This window comes from Balaenoptera physalus (assembly GCF_965194825.1).
Source record: "Balaenoptera physalus genome assembly, chromosome: 14".
Lineage (NCBI taxonomy): Eukaryota > Metazoa > Chordata > Mammalia > Artiodactyla > Balaenopteridae > Balaenoptera > Balaenoptera physalus.
In genome coordinates, this window is record NC_138893.1 from 51054186 (window position 1) to 51069481 (window position 15296).

A 15296-nucleotide genomic window follows, 5' to 3' on the forward strand; every position below is an offset into this window, starting at 1 on the left:
GTGGGATGGGGTCAGCGTTGTGGTCGGGTTCTGGGTGAATCCCAGACCCTGGTCTCTCAGTTTCACTCAGTTCCAGATCATCCTTGGGGAGTTTGACTACAATGCTATCGACAATGCCAACCGCATCCTGGGACCAGCCTACTTTGTCACCTATGTCTTCTTCGTCTTCTTTGTGCTCCTGGTGAGGGTCCCTCTGAGGGGTGGGGATTTGGGAACCTGAGGGGTGGAGACGTGGATGGCCTGCAGGGTGGGGTTTTGACCCCTCTCCATGTTCTTCACTAATGATTATGATGGGTTTCTCAAATCAAGGGTGGAGAGGTGGGGGAGGGAAGAGCTTCTGGATCTTCTGAGAGCTGGCTAATGTGTGGTCAGCACAGTTAGGCAGTTTGCAGAGTATAAGGGAATCTGCAGGCTCCCTCACTAAAATCAAACCCCTATCCTCCAAGGATGGAAAGAGAAGGAAAAGTGCCTCATGAGGAGAAGAGACTGCCCCTAGAAGCTTCTCCGCCTATTCTCTAAGACTCCCCTTCCTCTGGGGATCTCTGGCTTTTTCTACTACCACTGCTTTGTATTTGCTCTCTCTCCCTGCCAACCATGAAAGATCTGGGTTTGATTTTTATCAGAAAAGCCAGTGTGTTTCTTTATTTGATCAGTAGATGGGGATACAGACATGGACTGGGGATGGATGGTAAAGAGAGCACAATTTTACTCTCACCTTGGAAAGTTTCTGGCTTCAGTGACTGGTGGACTCTTACATGGAGGGGGTCTGTGGCATATGTTGGGGTATCTTTGTGGTCAGGTTACTGCAGCAGTTGAGTGAGGACACCCGGTTGATGAGGGAGCGTGACCCATCTGTAACAGAATTGTGCTGAAAGGCTGGGCTCTGGGGACCCAGAGATGTGGGGATTAGTGGGCTGCAGAGCTGGGGCTGAAAGCATTGGCCCTTTTAGAACATGTGTCTGGGACATTAATAGGGTCAATGGGCTCGATGCTGTTAATGGGTCTGGGAGTGAGGACCCCGCTCCCTGTTTTATCCTCCAGAATATGTTTCTGGCCATCATCAATGACACATACTCAGAGGTCAACGAGGAGTTGGCTGGACAGAAGGATGAGCTACAGCTTTCGGACCTCCTGAAACAGGTGACTACTTAGTCTCCTTGAGCCACACATCTGCATCAGGGCCCAGGTTCAAGGCTCTGTGTCCTGGTCTGTGCCTGACTGGTTAGGGGCCTGTGCCCTTGTGTGCCTTCAGCTTACCCCTGGGATCCTGTCACCCTGTGGGTGGGGGTGGGAGCAAGAGATGAAGAGGAGGCTGTGGGAACTGGTGCCTGTTTCCTTTCCCCTTCCAGGGCTACAACAAGACCCTACTGAGGCTGCATCTGAGGAAGGAGCAGGTTTCGGACGTGCAGAAGGTCCTGCAGGGTGGGGAGCAGGAGATCCAGTTCGTGGATTTCACCAACACCTTGAAGGAGTGAGCACCCAGAGATCCAACCTTCCCTGACATTGGTCTATAAGCCCTTGACCCTCAAGCATACACCCTTTGCCTATAAGCCTCTGATCTTGGCCAGTGGGCCTTTGACCTTGGTTTACAGGCCTTTGACCTTGGCTTATAGGGCTCTGATCCTGACCTTCAGAACTGTGCCCTTGGTTTAAAGGACTCTGACAATGTTCTATGATATTCTGGACCTTGGTGAACAACTCTTAGGACTAGTGTAATAATAATACCCTAATCATCGTATACATCCCTCATTCCCACAAAACTCTGATCTTAGTTCTATGCTCCCCCACAAACACAGGTCTATTTCCTTAGCCATCCTCTCCCTGCTTCCCAGTTAAACATATTAACAAGCATTGAACAAATATATTGTGAGCACCAGCTGTGGGCCAGGCACACAGTTGAATGAGACAAAGTCTTTGTCCTCCAGGAGTTCCTAGACATGTAAGCAAATAAACAGAATCACAGAACAAGTTCCACAACAGAAGTAACTAGAAGAGAGGGAGCATGGGGTAATACAAGCACATACAAAGGCAAAGAGGTATGAAATTGAGCAACATATACAGGAGTAATAAGTAGCTAGGCATGTAAGGTATCAAATGAAAGGTCGGGCAGAGCAGGAGATGAGGCCAGAGAAATGGGCTAAGGTCACATTGGGAAAAGCCTTGAACACCACTACTCTATTCAAAGAACAGGGTGCCCAGGAGGGATTTTAAGCAGGGAAGGGGTATATTTAGTCTTGTACTTTAGAAAGGTTAATTACTCTAATTGCATTGTGAAGGATGGATTTCAGGGGAAGGGAAGGCCATAGGGCAAGGGGGGTGGGGGAGAGGGCAGGTTATTTGGAGGCAAAGAGATTTCACAATAATTCCTTTAGGAGATCATGAGGGCCTGAACCTAGTCAGCAGGAGTCAGGGAAGGATGAAATAGATTCAAGTGACTTCTTGGGGGGTCAAATCGCTACATCTTGGATATCCTGGCTTTCTCATGTGGCCCCCTTCTTCCCTAGAGAGCAAGACTCTTGCCAGAGTCTAGCAAAAAAGAGTGGGGAGTCCATAACGGAAAGCTCACAGCCACGGCAGGTCAGAAGTCATTTCATCACCCTGTTCTCCTCAGGCTGGGGCACACAGAGCATGAGATCACTGAGCTCACGGCTGCCTTCACCAGGTTTGGCCAAGATGGGACTCACATCCTGGATGAGAAGGAGCAGGAACAAATGCGACAGGACCTGGAGGAGGAAAGGGGGAGCCTGGCTGGTGGAGAGACTACAAGGAAACTGCTCACCCTCCCCTCCCTGCCAGCACACCTGGAACACAAACCCAAACTGAAAATCCTCCAACAGATGGGCAGGAAAGGGCTCTCTAGAATAGTGGTTCTCAAACTGCTGCATATTAGAACGCCCTGGAGAGCTTTAAAAAAGACCTCATGCTCAGGCCACACACTCTAGACCAGAATCTCTGGGGGAGTTGGGAGGCCCAGCCATCAGTCCTTTTTACAACCCCCCAGGTGACTCCAGTGCATAGCCAAGGTTGATCACCATTGCTCTAAAACATCATCTTAGGGAGAAAAGGACCAATTGTCTGAGAATCCCTGACAATTCCTTCTGAGCACCTGCCTTCTCCTTGGGGTTCTCCAACTCTGATCCTTAGCTGCCCCTGCTATGTCTGCTTCATCCCTATCCAGTATAGACCAAAAAGCCAAGGGTAAAAGGAATAGTGCCAGGACACTGTCCCTGCTCTCCCAAACGGAGTTGGCTTCTAGTGAGCGCCTCATTCATCAATGCTTCAAGGAGCTTGTGTTTTGTTTCTTGTGGAGGTGATTCTCTCCCAGAGGTTAGGCCAGCTTTGTGTTCAGCACGACCATTCTGATTCTATTATCTCCAGAGTCTGAGAGGGAAGGGGAATAGCAAGCACTGGAGCCCAAGGCCTGGTCCTGCGATCCCATTAGAGCAGGTGATGGGGCAGGAGCTGATGGCTTCCCAGTCGTCTTCTCTCTGCTCTCTGACTTCCTGATCAGGTGGCCCTCAACACTGAGACTGAGAACCTGCGCCGGTCCACTGTGAGTACCCCACCAGGCGAGTCGAGTCCAGAGGCTGCCGAAGCAGGTGGCTGGGTTTCAGAAGAATTCTACTTGTACGTGCAGCCAGGGGGCGCAGGGCTGACTGTGTTTATGTCATCCTACCTTGAGCTTCTTTCCACAACCTTCCAATTCCCTGTACTACCCCAGGGAAAACCCCTCTCCCCCTTTAATTCTCCTGACAAGGCTGGGCCTTACCTTCCTTGCTCCCATCCAGACACATACTCTTCTGTACCCACTACCCCTGGAATCACCCAGCCCTCCACACACATATTTCTCCTCCCTTGGTCTCTCTCAAATCTTGCACAGGCTCACAAGGAGAGTTTTGCAGCTGGAGACTGTCCTGGAAGGAGTCATGACCCAGGTTGATGCCGTGGGCTCAAAGCTGATGATGCTGGAGAAGAAAGGGCAGCTGGCTCCCTCCCCAGGCATGGTGAGTGGTCTCTCACCTGGCTCCTCTCGGCTCCCACAGCTGAACTCTACCATCTTTTCCACTCAGTGGGGAGAGGCAAAACATTTTTTTTGTTTGTTTGTTTTTGTTTTTGGCTGCGTTGGGTCTTCGTTGCTGCGCGCGGGCTTTCTCTAGTTGCGGCTAGTGGGGGCTACTCTTCGTTGCGGTGCGCGGGCCTCTCATTGCAGTGGCTTCTCTTGTTGCGGAGCACGGGCTCTAGACGCGCAGGCTTCAGTAGTTGTGGCGCACGGGCTCAGTAGTTGTGGCTTGCGGGGTCTAGGTGCGCGGGCTTCAGTAGTTGCGGCACACGGGCTTAGTTGCTCCGCGGCATGTGGGATCTTCCCGGACCAGGGCTCGAACTCGTGTCCCCTGCGTTAGCAGGCGGATTCTTAACCACTGCGCCACCAGGGAAGCCCGAGGCAAAACATTTTTGAAAGACCAGTGTTTCAGGCTCCTGGGGCAACATGTTCCCAGTAGTCAGTGAATCGTGGAGGTGGGGGTTGGAGGGAAGACCTCAAGTTGGTTGCTCTGGCCTTGAGGGCAGCCTTAGCCTCTAGGAGAGGGTCTGGGGTTGGAGAAACAGATCCAGGTAAAAGGAAAAGTGGGACACAAGGTCCTCCTCCAAATGACCTGTCCCTTTTTCTTCCAACAGAGGAAACAAGGCATTTGGGAGCACCTGCAGGCAGCCCCAGCTGTGACTCCAGCCCCCTGGGGACTCCAGGGTGGGCAGGAGAGTGGTGGGGGAGGGGTCCTAAAGCATCAGACAGCAGGCTCCTCTGTCACCACCTCCCCAGAAGCCCCCTCAGCACACGCCCTCCACTTCTAGGGCAGCGGGTCCCACCACTGCTGCTGCTGAGTCCCGCCCTGTGCCCGGCCTTCTGAGCCAATGTTTCTGTGCGTAACTCTGTGAAATACCTCCCACTGGGTCTTTCACGCCCTGTGCTCTGAACTCTGCTGTGATGATTTTTTCAAAAGTCAATAAAAAATAATAAAGGAAAGGAGGGTAATAACTTTCCTAAGCATCTGGATAGCCATGATTTGTGAAAAAAGTAGAAGCTGAGAGAACAGCAATATCTAGATGTCTTCCTACTTGCCAGTGAACCTTTTCCTCTGTGCATCTAGAGATCCACTGCCAGTACCCATGGGGTTCATGTCTTCCCTATAGGGTTTCCCTGTGAAAGAGAAGGGGAAGCCAGAGAGGACACTTTCTCTCGTGGGGAGAGTACAATGTTGCAGAGGAGTTGGAGTGGTGACCTCCCCCAGCCTTCCCCAGCAAAGCCCAGGAAGACTCAGTGGAAGAGCCTGCCTCCAGACATGCCGCTGAACACTGAGGGGGCTGTAAACCAGGACAGAGATGGAGCCTGAGGAGAAGCTGGCAAAGAAGTGACCTCAGGATTCCGAGATATTTGGTTAAAATGTGGGGGACTCTGACTCTGTCCTTCCATAGGACAATGTGGGTTTGCCTGGTGATTATCAATAAAAATCCTTAGGAAAACCAGGACTTTGCACTTGCTTCGGGGACTGCAGGGGAAAGAAGAGAGTCTGGAACTGTGAACCATCCTTGTACCTGGGCTGGAGAAAGCTCATCCCTGCTGGGAGGTGTAGAGTTGAGGCAGTGACAATGTGAAGAAGCTGGCTGTCCCAGGAGTCCTGAAAGAAAAACTTCTGAGTCATAGGAATGGTTTGAAATAGTGGACACTACCATTGGAGGGAGTGGAGACAGTGACCTAGGGAGGCCTGGTCCTTAGAGTGAAGAGATTATGGTGTGTGTGTTTGTGTGTGCATGTGTGCGCTGTTGGGTGTGGGCGGTGAGAGTGCAGATGGAGGATAAGCAGGGATAAGACAAAGAACTCCTACACCAAGATTCTGGATGTATAGGCCTGCATCCTGAGACCTGACATTTATCCCCTCTCTCTGCCCCTGTGACCTTTATCCCTCCCTCATTCTGCACCTTCCATTGCTCCCCAGTTTCTTTTTTCATCCATTCCCTTCACCCACCCGCATTCTCCCATCCCATCAAATACATTCTATACACCCAGAAGTCTTGTGAAACAGCTGAATGCAATTAAGATAACCAGAGTGTATCCTCAGTCCTAAAAAATTATGATCTAAGCTTTCTTCAAGAAAGTCTGTTTCGGGACTTCCCTGGTGGTGCAGTGGTTAAGAATCCGCCTGCCAATGCAGGGAACACGGGTTCGAGCCCTGGTCTGGAGGATCCCACATGCCACGGAGTAACTAAGCCCGTGCGCCACAACTACCGAGCCTGTGCTCTAGAGCCTGCGAGCCACAACTACTGAGCCCGCGTGCCACAACTACTGAAGCCCGCAAGCCTAGAGCTCATGCTCCGCAAGAAGAGAAGCCACAGCAATGAGAAGCCGGTGCACCATAATGATGAGTAGCCCCCGCTCGCCGCAACTAGAGAAGGCCCATGCGCAGCAACAAGAACCCAACACAGCCAAAAATAAAGAAAGAAAGAAAGGCTGTATCAACCCAAGAGACGTAGGTGCCAGCCTGAAGTTTGGGGGAAAAGGTCCAATGAGCTGATATTAATCTAGGACACAGGAAGGGAGAGTATTTCGGCTCAGGGATAATGCCCGAAGGTTTCCCAGAACCTAGACGAGACTATCTTCAAAAGCAAGGATTCCTTGAGCAGTCTTTCAGTGACTAATAGCAGCCGGGCTGAGGATTCTCTGGGGAGGGGCTAACTTGTCTCCGGTCATTTTAGTCAGCAGGCTGCACTGGGCTCGACCCATCCCAGGGAGGTCTTACTAGGCTAGTGATCCCGCCAGGGAGTGGCCGCAGAATTGAGCGCATCCTTGTTCCAGACGTCGGACTCTTGGCAGCTGATCGACTCACGAAGCCTATTTTAGCTTCAAATTCGTCTTGGTGCCTACGCTAGGCTATCACTCATTCCTTGCGGTATGCCTTAGCCCAGAAGCGCAGAATCACAGGGCAATGAACCCTGGGCGGGGAGGGCGGGGCACGCCCGGCGCGCATGCGCAGGCATCCCAGACCCAGAAGCAGCGCGGGGCCGGGCATGGCGGCGGCGGCCGAGGGTGTCCCAGAGAGCCACCGCGAGGAGCCCGTTCGGGGTATGTGGAGTGGATGGGGATGAAGTGTCCAGTGGGAGGCCTGGGGCTCTGGGTTACGGGTCCGAAATGCCAGGGCTCACCTGGCGGGAGCGGGCAGGTCGGAGGGGCGCGCCTGTGTGTACGCGTGTTTGTCCTGTCAGGGCGACTGAGAAGGTTTGGCCGCGGGGTCGAGTGTGAGCTGAGGCCGGTGCAAGGGAGCAGAGTTGGCGTGTCAGGTGGGGCAGGGACGAAGTGAGGGACTCGAAATTACGGCACATGGAGAATGGAGCCGATTTGATGCAATGAGGACAGGTGGAGGGATGTAGGGAGTGGCTTCTGTGGCAGGATTAGGACCAGGGCAGGGTGGGGCACTTACTCATTCTCCTTTGATCCAGATGATGCCGCCGTGGAGACCGCTGAGGAAGCAAAGGAGCCCGCTGAGGCTGACATCTCTGAGCTCTGCCGGGACATGTTCTCCAAGATGGCAACTTACCTGACTGGGGAACTGACGGGTGAGGCGGGGCCCGGGTTGATTCCGGTAGTTCCGGGCACCCCTCGCTGGAGGTGGGGTTTGGCCCTGGTAGGCCTGTGAGGTGCTTTAGCAGCGTCAGTCTGCGGCTCCCTCCCTAACCCCACACACCTCGAAACATGCCTGGTGGAAGTTTGGGGAGGTCAGGAATGTGTAGGAAAGAAGTCCATCCGTCCCCTGGAGAAATTCACGAACTACTTTCAGCAACACAGGATAAACAACGAGGTCCTACTGCATAGCACAGAGAACTATATTCAATAGCCTATGATAAACCATAATGGAAAAGAATGTAAAGAAAAAAGAATGTATATATACGTATAGCTGAATCACTTTGCTGTACAGCAGTAATTAACACAACATTGTAAATCAACTATACTTGAATAAAAAAAAAATTCGGTACAGAAGCACATAAGAATACTTAATACAGCCCTGCAGGCCTCCGTAGTGTAGACTGAGGCTGAGAAAACAAAAAAGAATCCATCAAGAAGTGCTTCTTTGGGAGAGGTGTATTTTGAACAGGGTTGTAAAGCGATTGGCCAAAAAGTGGGAAATGACTGGTGAGTGAAGTGGTATAAGCAAGCAGTTTGTTTGGCTAAGCAGATGTATTTATTAGGTTAAAGGGAAATGGGGAGTGACCTGCAGATTTAGGGATCTATTAGGTTCGTTTCTCCCACCCTTTGGGACATGAGTAATTTTTTGGTCCAGTGTGTATTTCCAGGTGAACACATGACCCATGTGTGGAGGAGGATCTAAAAAATGAATTCTGGTCCAGTGTGGCTTTTCATAAAGGCTGTTATGTTGTTTCACTTCCCCAGGAAGTTGCTGTGAGATAAATTTATGAACCAGAATGTATGGGAAAATGCTTGGTGCAGAATAGGAGGGGTTGTGAGTCTCCAACAGCCTATTTATTTATTTGTTTGTTTATTTCTGAGCAAAAGAAACCAACAAAATCTAGATTTTTTTTTTTTTTGGCTTTTCTTTAAAAATTCCAAAGATTTGGCAGTAGTAGTCCCCCATTCTTGCAAGGCTCTAATTGGCTAGAATTGGGCATTGTCTCCTTTAAATGGACCAGCGCTGTGCAGTTTGTCCCCACTACTCCCTGTTTTCTTCCTTTTACTGAGAGAGATCTGGTGTCAGTTGCCATTTATTACTGTTCTTATATTGTTGTTTTTTGAGTAGTGGTACAGAAATGGTTTTCTGTACCAATCAATGCCTATCAAAATAGGTAAAGTAAATGATAGACTAAGACTAAGAGGATCATAGGTTCCAAGAAGTGGGAGAGTATATTTCTTTGTAGAAGTGAGTAATCTTGCGTTTAATATGCAAACAGCTGGCTTGCTTCACTCATTTACATAATATTGTTGGCTCCTGGGTATTTGAGTGTGTGACCCTTGTTTGAGAGAGACTAATTTGATAGCAGTGAGAGTATGGATATGGAGGAGACACAGAAGAGCAATATTTCAGATGAAAAGTAACGGTCTGTGACAGAGTGATGGTAAAAGGAATGGGGAGGGGAGCATGGATGCAAGAACATTATAGAAGTGGAATTTATAGGTCTTGTTGAAGTGGGTGTTAAGGGATGGGAGCAGCTTAAGATGTGTCTGCAGTTTTAAGCCTGGGTGGTGTCATCAGCCAAAATAGGCAGGTTGGAAAGAGGAACCATGTTTAGTGTGAAAATAATATTTTCAGTTTTGACTTGGCTGATTTTAGTTATTACTGGGACACTCAGGTGACTGTTATCAAGACATCCAGGTGACTTCAACCTGTGAGTCTAGAGCTCAGAGAGTGATCAGAGCAGGAGAAACAGATTTGGAAGTCACCTGCATAGCAGAGTGAGTTGAGGCTGTGCAGGGTGAGACTGCCAGGGAAGACCATAGAGGTCGATAAGAGGACCTGGACTAAAATCTCAGGGAATGCCTGTATTGGGCAATTAATTTGTTTTTATTAACAGTACTTAAAGTACCTAGGTTTCCAAATGATTTATTACAAAATGAATTTTAAGTGGATTGTAATTTCCCTATGATTGTCATTCTTACCTATACAGATACTTTTTTGAGTTTGAAAGGAAGCTAGCATAACCCTGGGAATGCCCATGGAAATGTGCCACCCATGTAAACCTCAGCCATGTGTCACAGCTGAGGGAAAGTTGAGAACTGATAGTGAAGGGGGTTAGATGAGAAGAGATCTAGTATAGAAACTCAAAAAGAGCAGTTAGAAAATGCTATAGCAGCTGAGGGAAATGAGTGTTTCATGAAGAGAGAGAGATCAGTAGTGTCAGATATTATGGAGAGGCCCAGGAGGATAATGACTGAGAAAAGGCCATGGATTCGGTGGTTAGGAGAGCACTGATGACCTTGGCGCTTGTAATTTTTCTGGGTGGTGGGGACAGAGACCAGACTGGAAGGGTTTACATGAGTGAATGGTGAGGAGGAGGAAGCAGTGAGTGTAAGCTACTCTTTCAGAAGGGTTAGCAGTGAAGCTCCTTTGCTTTACTGAGCAAATGATGTAGGTGTACATAGAGGGAGTGCTTTTGGGCTGGAGGAAACTGGAATATATTTCTAGATAGAGAGGAAGGTGCCAGGATGGAGAGAGAGTTTGGAAGGGCAAGGGAAAGGAGATGACTGAAGAGAGGCCCTGAAGAGGTAGAGGGATTGGGATCTGTCATGGCAAGAACAGGAACGCTTCTGCCTCTTGAGAAGATACTAAGGTACAGAGAAGTGTGGAAGTGAGGCAGAAAGATTGAGGCAGTTTATGTCAGTGGGCTTGGCTTTTGGGAAAGTTGGAGTAAAGGCCATTTGCTTTGAGTAGGGATGGGGAAGGGAATTGAGGATGTGAGAAGCAGGCAAATGGTTTGGAAGTCAGTGTATAAAATGGAGTACAGAATCACAAGTAATAAATGAGTTACTAAGAAGTGTTGAGCTCCTAGTTGACTTTATATATATTTTGATATACATATGTATTTATGCTGCAGTCTGCCAAATTATATGTTTTCATGTTGTAGAGGTACCAAGACTGTTTCACCTCCCTTTTCTTGGTACATGAGTTTATCATTTTCCTTTCTAACTAAGATCCTGAAGCTTCTGGAGTTTATTTGGTTTAAATAGTTTGCTGATTGTTGCCTGAATTTCTGCTTAGACATTTAGAGTACATAGGATGAGTATAAATGTCATAGATCAAAAGTGGCCTGCTTCTTTGACATTCCCTAGGTCCTGCCTTGAACCACCATTTGGTAGTTAATTCCACATTCCAGTTATCTAAACAAATCTTAAAGGCATCACATCTTCTGTTTGTTTTAAAGCCACCAGTGAAGACTATAAGCTTCTGGAAAATATGAATAAACTAACCAGCCTGAAGTATCTTGAAATGAAAGATATTGCTGTAAACATCAGTAGAAACTTAAAGGACTTAAACCAGAAGTGTAAGTAATAATTTTTTACAATTAAACGTGTTTGTATTTAATGTTCTTTTGTGCTTGGGGCAGTGGAGAAGGGAAGGGAACATGGCCCCTGTCCTCAGGGAGCTCATTTTCTAAAAGTGAATTAGAAAGTTAAGGTGAATTTCTTCCATTGTGAGGATTAGCATGCTTTGGTGGTATGGTTATTTCTGCTTCTGAATCTTGATTTGATCCGTTTATTCCTGGAAAAACAGTGAATTAATTTAACAGTGAAATCTATAGAGGGCTACTTTATAAACAGAAAACCAGAACGTCTATAATTGGAGAATGCTACTTTAGACTGGTAGAATGTATTTTCCCATTGACTTATATTTGTGTTCCCTGTTTATACTTGTGTTCCCTGTCTTATATTTGTGTTCCCTTCTTGGTCTGGGATTACCCAAGAAACCGAATCAGTAACGGGAAGATTGCTTGAGGAGCAAGGAATTTAAGAGAGGAAAACCAGTAGATGAGAGAGACTTAACTTTGTTTAGGTCACCGTCATACCTGATCAGCTAGCTACCGTCTTCTAAGGCGTCTGCCTGCTAGTGATCAGAATCATGTCACTCCGCCCACTCTGTCTTAGGCAGAGCTGGAGAGACACTAGCATGCTTACTTTCCACTTTTTTCTGCACTCCTTGTTGATGCTGTATAAACCTGTGGCCTGTCTTTGTTTTTAAAGATGCTGGACTACAGCCTTATCTGGATCAGATCAACGTAATTGAGGAGCAGGTAGCAGCTCTTGAGCAGGCAGCCTACAAGTTGGATGCGTATTCAAAAAAACTGGGTAACCATTTTTATTTCTGTTCTGATTTCATGAGTACCCTCCTGCCAGTATGACCTTATATGATGGTTAACATTTATGATGTGCCTACAGTGATCTATTTTAATCTTCACAAAACCTCTTGAAAGTAACTTTTTATTAGTGACAATAATAAAATAACATTTCCTGAGTACTTAATGATATATCAGGCACTGTTCTTAATATTTTGCGTCTATTATGTTTTTTATCCTTCAGTCTCTGAGGTAAGTACATGATTTTTATCCCCATTCTATTGAAGAGGAAACTGTGGTTGAAGGGGTTATAACTTGTTTAAGGACACAAAGCTAGTATATAGAAGAGCTGTATTTCAAACTAGGTCTGATTGATTACAAAGCTCAAGCTCTTCATTGTGGTTCAGCAGGCTGAAGCATCTTTAATAATGTAGATACGTGTCTTAAAAAACAGAGTAGTCAATCAAGGCTTTCTTGAAGGGTTACTTTTCCTTTAAGGAGGAAACTGGTACTAGTATTGATGCCTTGCTAATTGACTCTGGCTCTTACATCCATGATTAAAAATAATGCAGTTGTTTTTAGCCTAGATATAATTTACAGATTATTTTATTTTTATCATTGACAGTTGTTGACTACTTCAAGAGATTGGTTTGTAGCAGACTGAGATTTGACATGCGTGGTAGTTAGCAGTTTCATTGTCCATAATTAAATTTACTAAACGGTGACTGTGAACTTTAGAAGGCATTGTGCCAGATGCTTTCAAGGTTTTAAAGAAAAAGGGAATCCATAACATTGAGGTTTATTTGATGGTCTTTTAAATTTCTGTATCTTTCAAAATTGTTTTCCTAGAGTGAGGGGTAGGGATAAGAAAATAAAAGGTGAAACATACTTCTTGAAAGTCCCAGTCTGGCTCTCAGAAGGTGCCTGGGACAGAGCCTGGAGAGGCAATTTCCTGTGCTTTGTAAGGCTCCTGGTGGCTCAAGTGCCAGTAGGTCTGCTTAACCCTGGTGGAGCATCTGAGCAGGTACTGTTGATAGGGTTAGAATTTAGGGAACTCATGTTAGGTTCTCAGTTCTGTGTGTGTATATTTGACTCCTTAAGTTGTGCACATTGATTATATTTGGACAGATATCCAAATATCTGTCCTTAGCTAATATGATAGTTGCCATTTATGGTATGCCTATAATTTGGATACAGTTTGGACAGCTAAGAAGACTGAAGTTAATAGATATTTTTTAATGTAATAGACGTTTTTGAATTTGCCTAGAAATGCTAACTGAAAAGTATCTTTTTAAGAGCCAATTTTAAAAGATATAACTTCTTCTCCCTCTCCCCCCTGCAGAAGCCAAATACAAGAAGCTGGAGAAGCGATGAAAAACTTATTCCTATGGGACAAAGTCTTTTTTAATGTGGGAAGAATGTTTTATAAGACCTGAATCTTGAGGCTGATGAATTGTCAAAACTCCTCAAAAGGCAACTATGCTGGTCGTCCCAGAAACTTTGCAACATTGGAGTAAACTGGAGGACTCTGGCTACTCCTGGAAGAACTTCTTCTGAGGCAGAATCCCTCAAAAACTCACGCTTATAACTCCTTACCTTCTACTTGAATGCTTCATCATCCATTCAGGACAGAGACTCTCTCAAAGTTTGCATAAACCTGGACTTGCCAGTAGAATCAAACGAGCGGGCCTGTTTTCCCTGGTAGCAGTTGATTACTACGTTATTTTCTTAAATGGTTGGTTTTTGAGTTACTGTGTAAATGGTTGTTTTTTTCTATTAAGGATGTAATGTATTGCTAACAAGATTCTAAATTTAAAAAGGAAAACAAAACAGTCTTGTTCTTGACAGTTTGTCACCTTGTGAATGTCAGTAATTTTCCATAACATTGCAAATAACAGAAAATCTTAAAACAATTTCAGGCCAAGTCTTCTAGACTGAACAGAAACAGTGAAAGGAGTGTTGTTGCGATAGTTTGGTGTATGTGATGGGCCCCTCCTGTCTCTTCTCTGTATGAGTCAGATGGCTGGGGATGGATATCATCTTGGCACGTGCTCCCTTTTGGAAATATAAGGACAGGATGTGTACGTGTGTGTACGTGTTAGGTGGGGAGGTGGGGCTGCCATTTGGGCTGCTACTCATTAAATAAAGCATTTTTATAAAATATCTTCCTACCTGTGTCTGCAGGGTCAGGGGGGCTCCCAGGGACCTGTTTTCTTTTCAGACTAAAGACATCAGTGGATGGAGGATACTGACTGACCAGTCTAGTTTGGAAGACAGTCAACCATATCCAGAGTTGGGTGTTAGTGCTTAGAAAGGTGTCTGAGGTCCCCAATTCCATCTCCAAAAGAGTTCTTAACTCTGTTTTTGTCATTTCCCACCATTTAAGTTCTAGTCCACCATCATTTATCCCCTTCTTCTCTGGACTACGGCTGTGGTCTCTTCTTATCTTAAATATCCCTCCAACCTGCAGTCCACGCTGCTGGCAGACCAATCTTTCTAAAATGTAAACTGGCCACATTACTCCTGCTTAGATTTCTTTCATGACTTCTCCTGGCCTCTTTGAAAAAGCCAGACTTTTTTTTAACTTAGAAACCAAACTTTTAATAAATATTTCGTATTACTTTTGTGTTTCTGAGGGTGAACTAGTCTAATGTAATTCTCTTTGGCTCTTTATTAAACTTTCTATAACTTTTTCATACAAGATTTGAAGCATTTAGCCAGATACACATCCTGACACAAATTTTGAAATTTTGAAATTGATATACATAAATAGAGTGGACAACATCCCCAATTATATTTAGGGTATAGGGTTCTCCCAAGATAGAGCTGAAAATACCATAGTTTTACTCTTTCATTCTATTAATGTAGTGTATTACATTTATTGATTTGTGTTTGTTGAATCATCTTTGCATCCCAGGGATAAATCCCAATTGATCATGGCATTTAAGTCTTTTAATGTGCTGTTGAATTTGGTTTGCTAGTATCTTGTTGAGAATTTTTACATCTATATTCATCAGGGATATTGGCCTGTAGTTTTCTTTTCATGTAGTATCCTTATCTGGCTTTGGTATCAGGATAATGCTCACCTCATCAGATGAGTTTGGGAGTGTTCCCTCTTCAATTTTTTTGGAAGAGTTTGAGAAAGATGAGCATTAATTCTTTTTTTTTTTTTTTTTGGCACTAATTCTTTATGTGTTTGTTAGAATTCACCAGTGAAACCATTTGATCCTGGGCTTTTCTTTGTTGGGAGGTTTTGATTACTGATTCAAAATCGTTACATATTATTGACTTGTTCAGATTTTTTCTTCATGACTCAATCTTGGTAGGTTATATGTTTCTAGGAATGTATCCATTTCTTCTAGGTTGTCCAATTTGTTGGCAGATAATTGCTTACATAGTCTTTGTATTTCTGTAGTCTTCTCTTTCATTCATAACTTTGAGTCCTAATTTGTTTTTGTCATGGTTAG

General features: G+C 45.8%; 2 protein-coding genes across 2 annotated transcripts in view; both read left to right on the plus strand.

Annotated features, from left to right (window-relative positions):
- The window catches only part of PKD2L1 (polycystin 2 like 1, transient receptor potential cation channel), a 55771-nt gene extending 50605 nt beyond the window's left edge, over positions 1-5166 (plus strand). The window contains 7 exon segments of the mRNA XM_082425422.1: positions 61-181; positions 1042-1140; positions 1350-1471; positions 2612-2738; positions 3512-3627; positions 3881-4004; positions 4675-5166. Of these exon segments, the coding sequence (XP_082281548.1) occupies positions 61-181; positions 1042-1140; positions 1350-1471; positions 2612-2738; positions 3512-3627; positions 3881-4004; positions 4675-4848 (883 nt within the window). The 3' untranslated portion in view covers positions 4849-5166.
- A 1797-nt stretch (positions 5167-6963) lies between these two features.
- BLOC1S2 (biogenesis of lysosomal organelles complex 1 subunit 2) lies at positions 6964-13992 on the plus strand. Its single transcript, XM_082425413.1, has 5 exons — positions 6964-7114; positions 7489-7605; positions 10921-11040; positions 11738-11842; positions 13172-13992. Exons 1-5 carry the CDS (start codon positions 7018-7020, stop codon positions 13201-13203), a joined length of 471 nt encoding a protein of 156 aa, XP_082281539.1. The 5' UTR covers positions 6964-7017; the 3' UTR covers positions 13204-13992.
- Positions 13993-15296: the final 1304 nt, after the last annotated feature.

Excerpts from the sequence above, each read along its gene's own strand:
- BLOC1S2 (XM_082425413.1), top strand. The coding sequence starts at position 7,018 with ATGCGCAGGCATCCCAGACCCAGAAGCAGCGCGGGGCCGGGCATGGCG. Across the intron at positions 7,115-7,488 it reads CCGCGAGGAGCCCGTTCGGG|ATGATGCCGCCGTGGAGACC; the intron begins GTATGTGGAGTG and ends CCTTTGATCCAG. Across the intron at positions 7,606-10,920 it reads CCTGACTGGGGAACTGACGG|CCACCAGTGAAGACTATAAG; the intron begins GTGAGGCGGGGC and ends TTTGTTTTAAAG.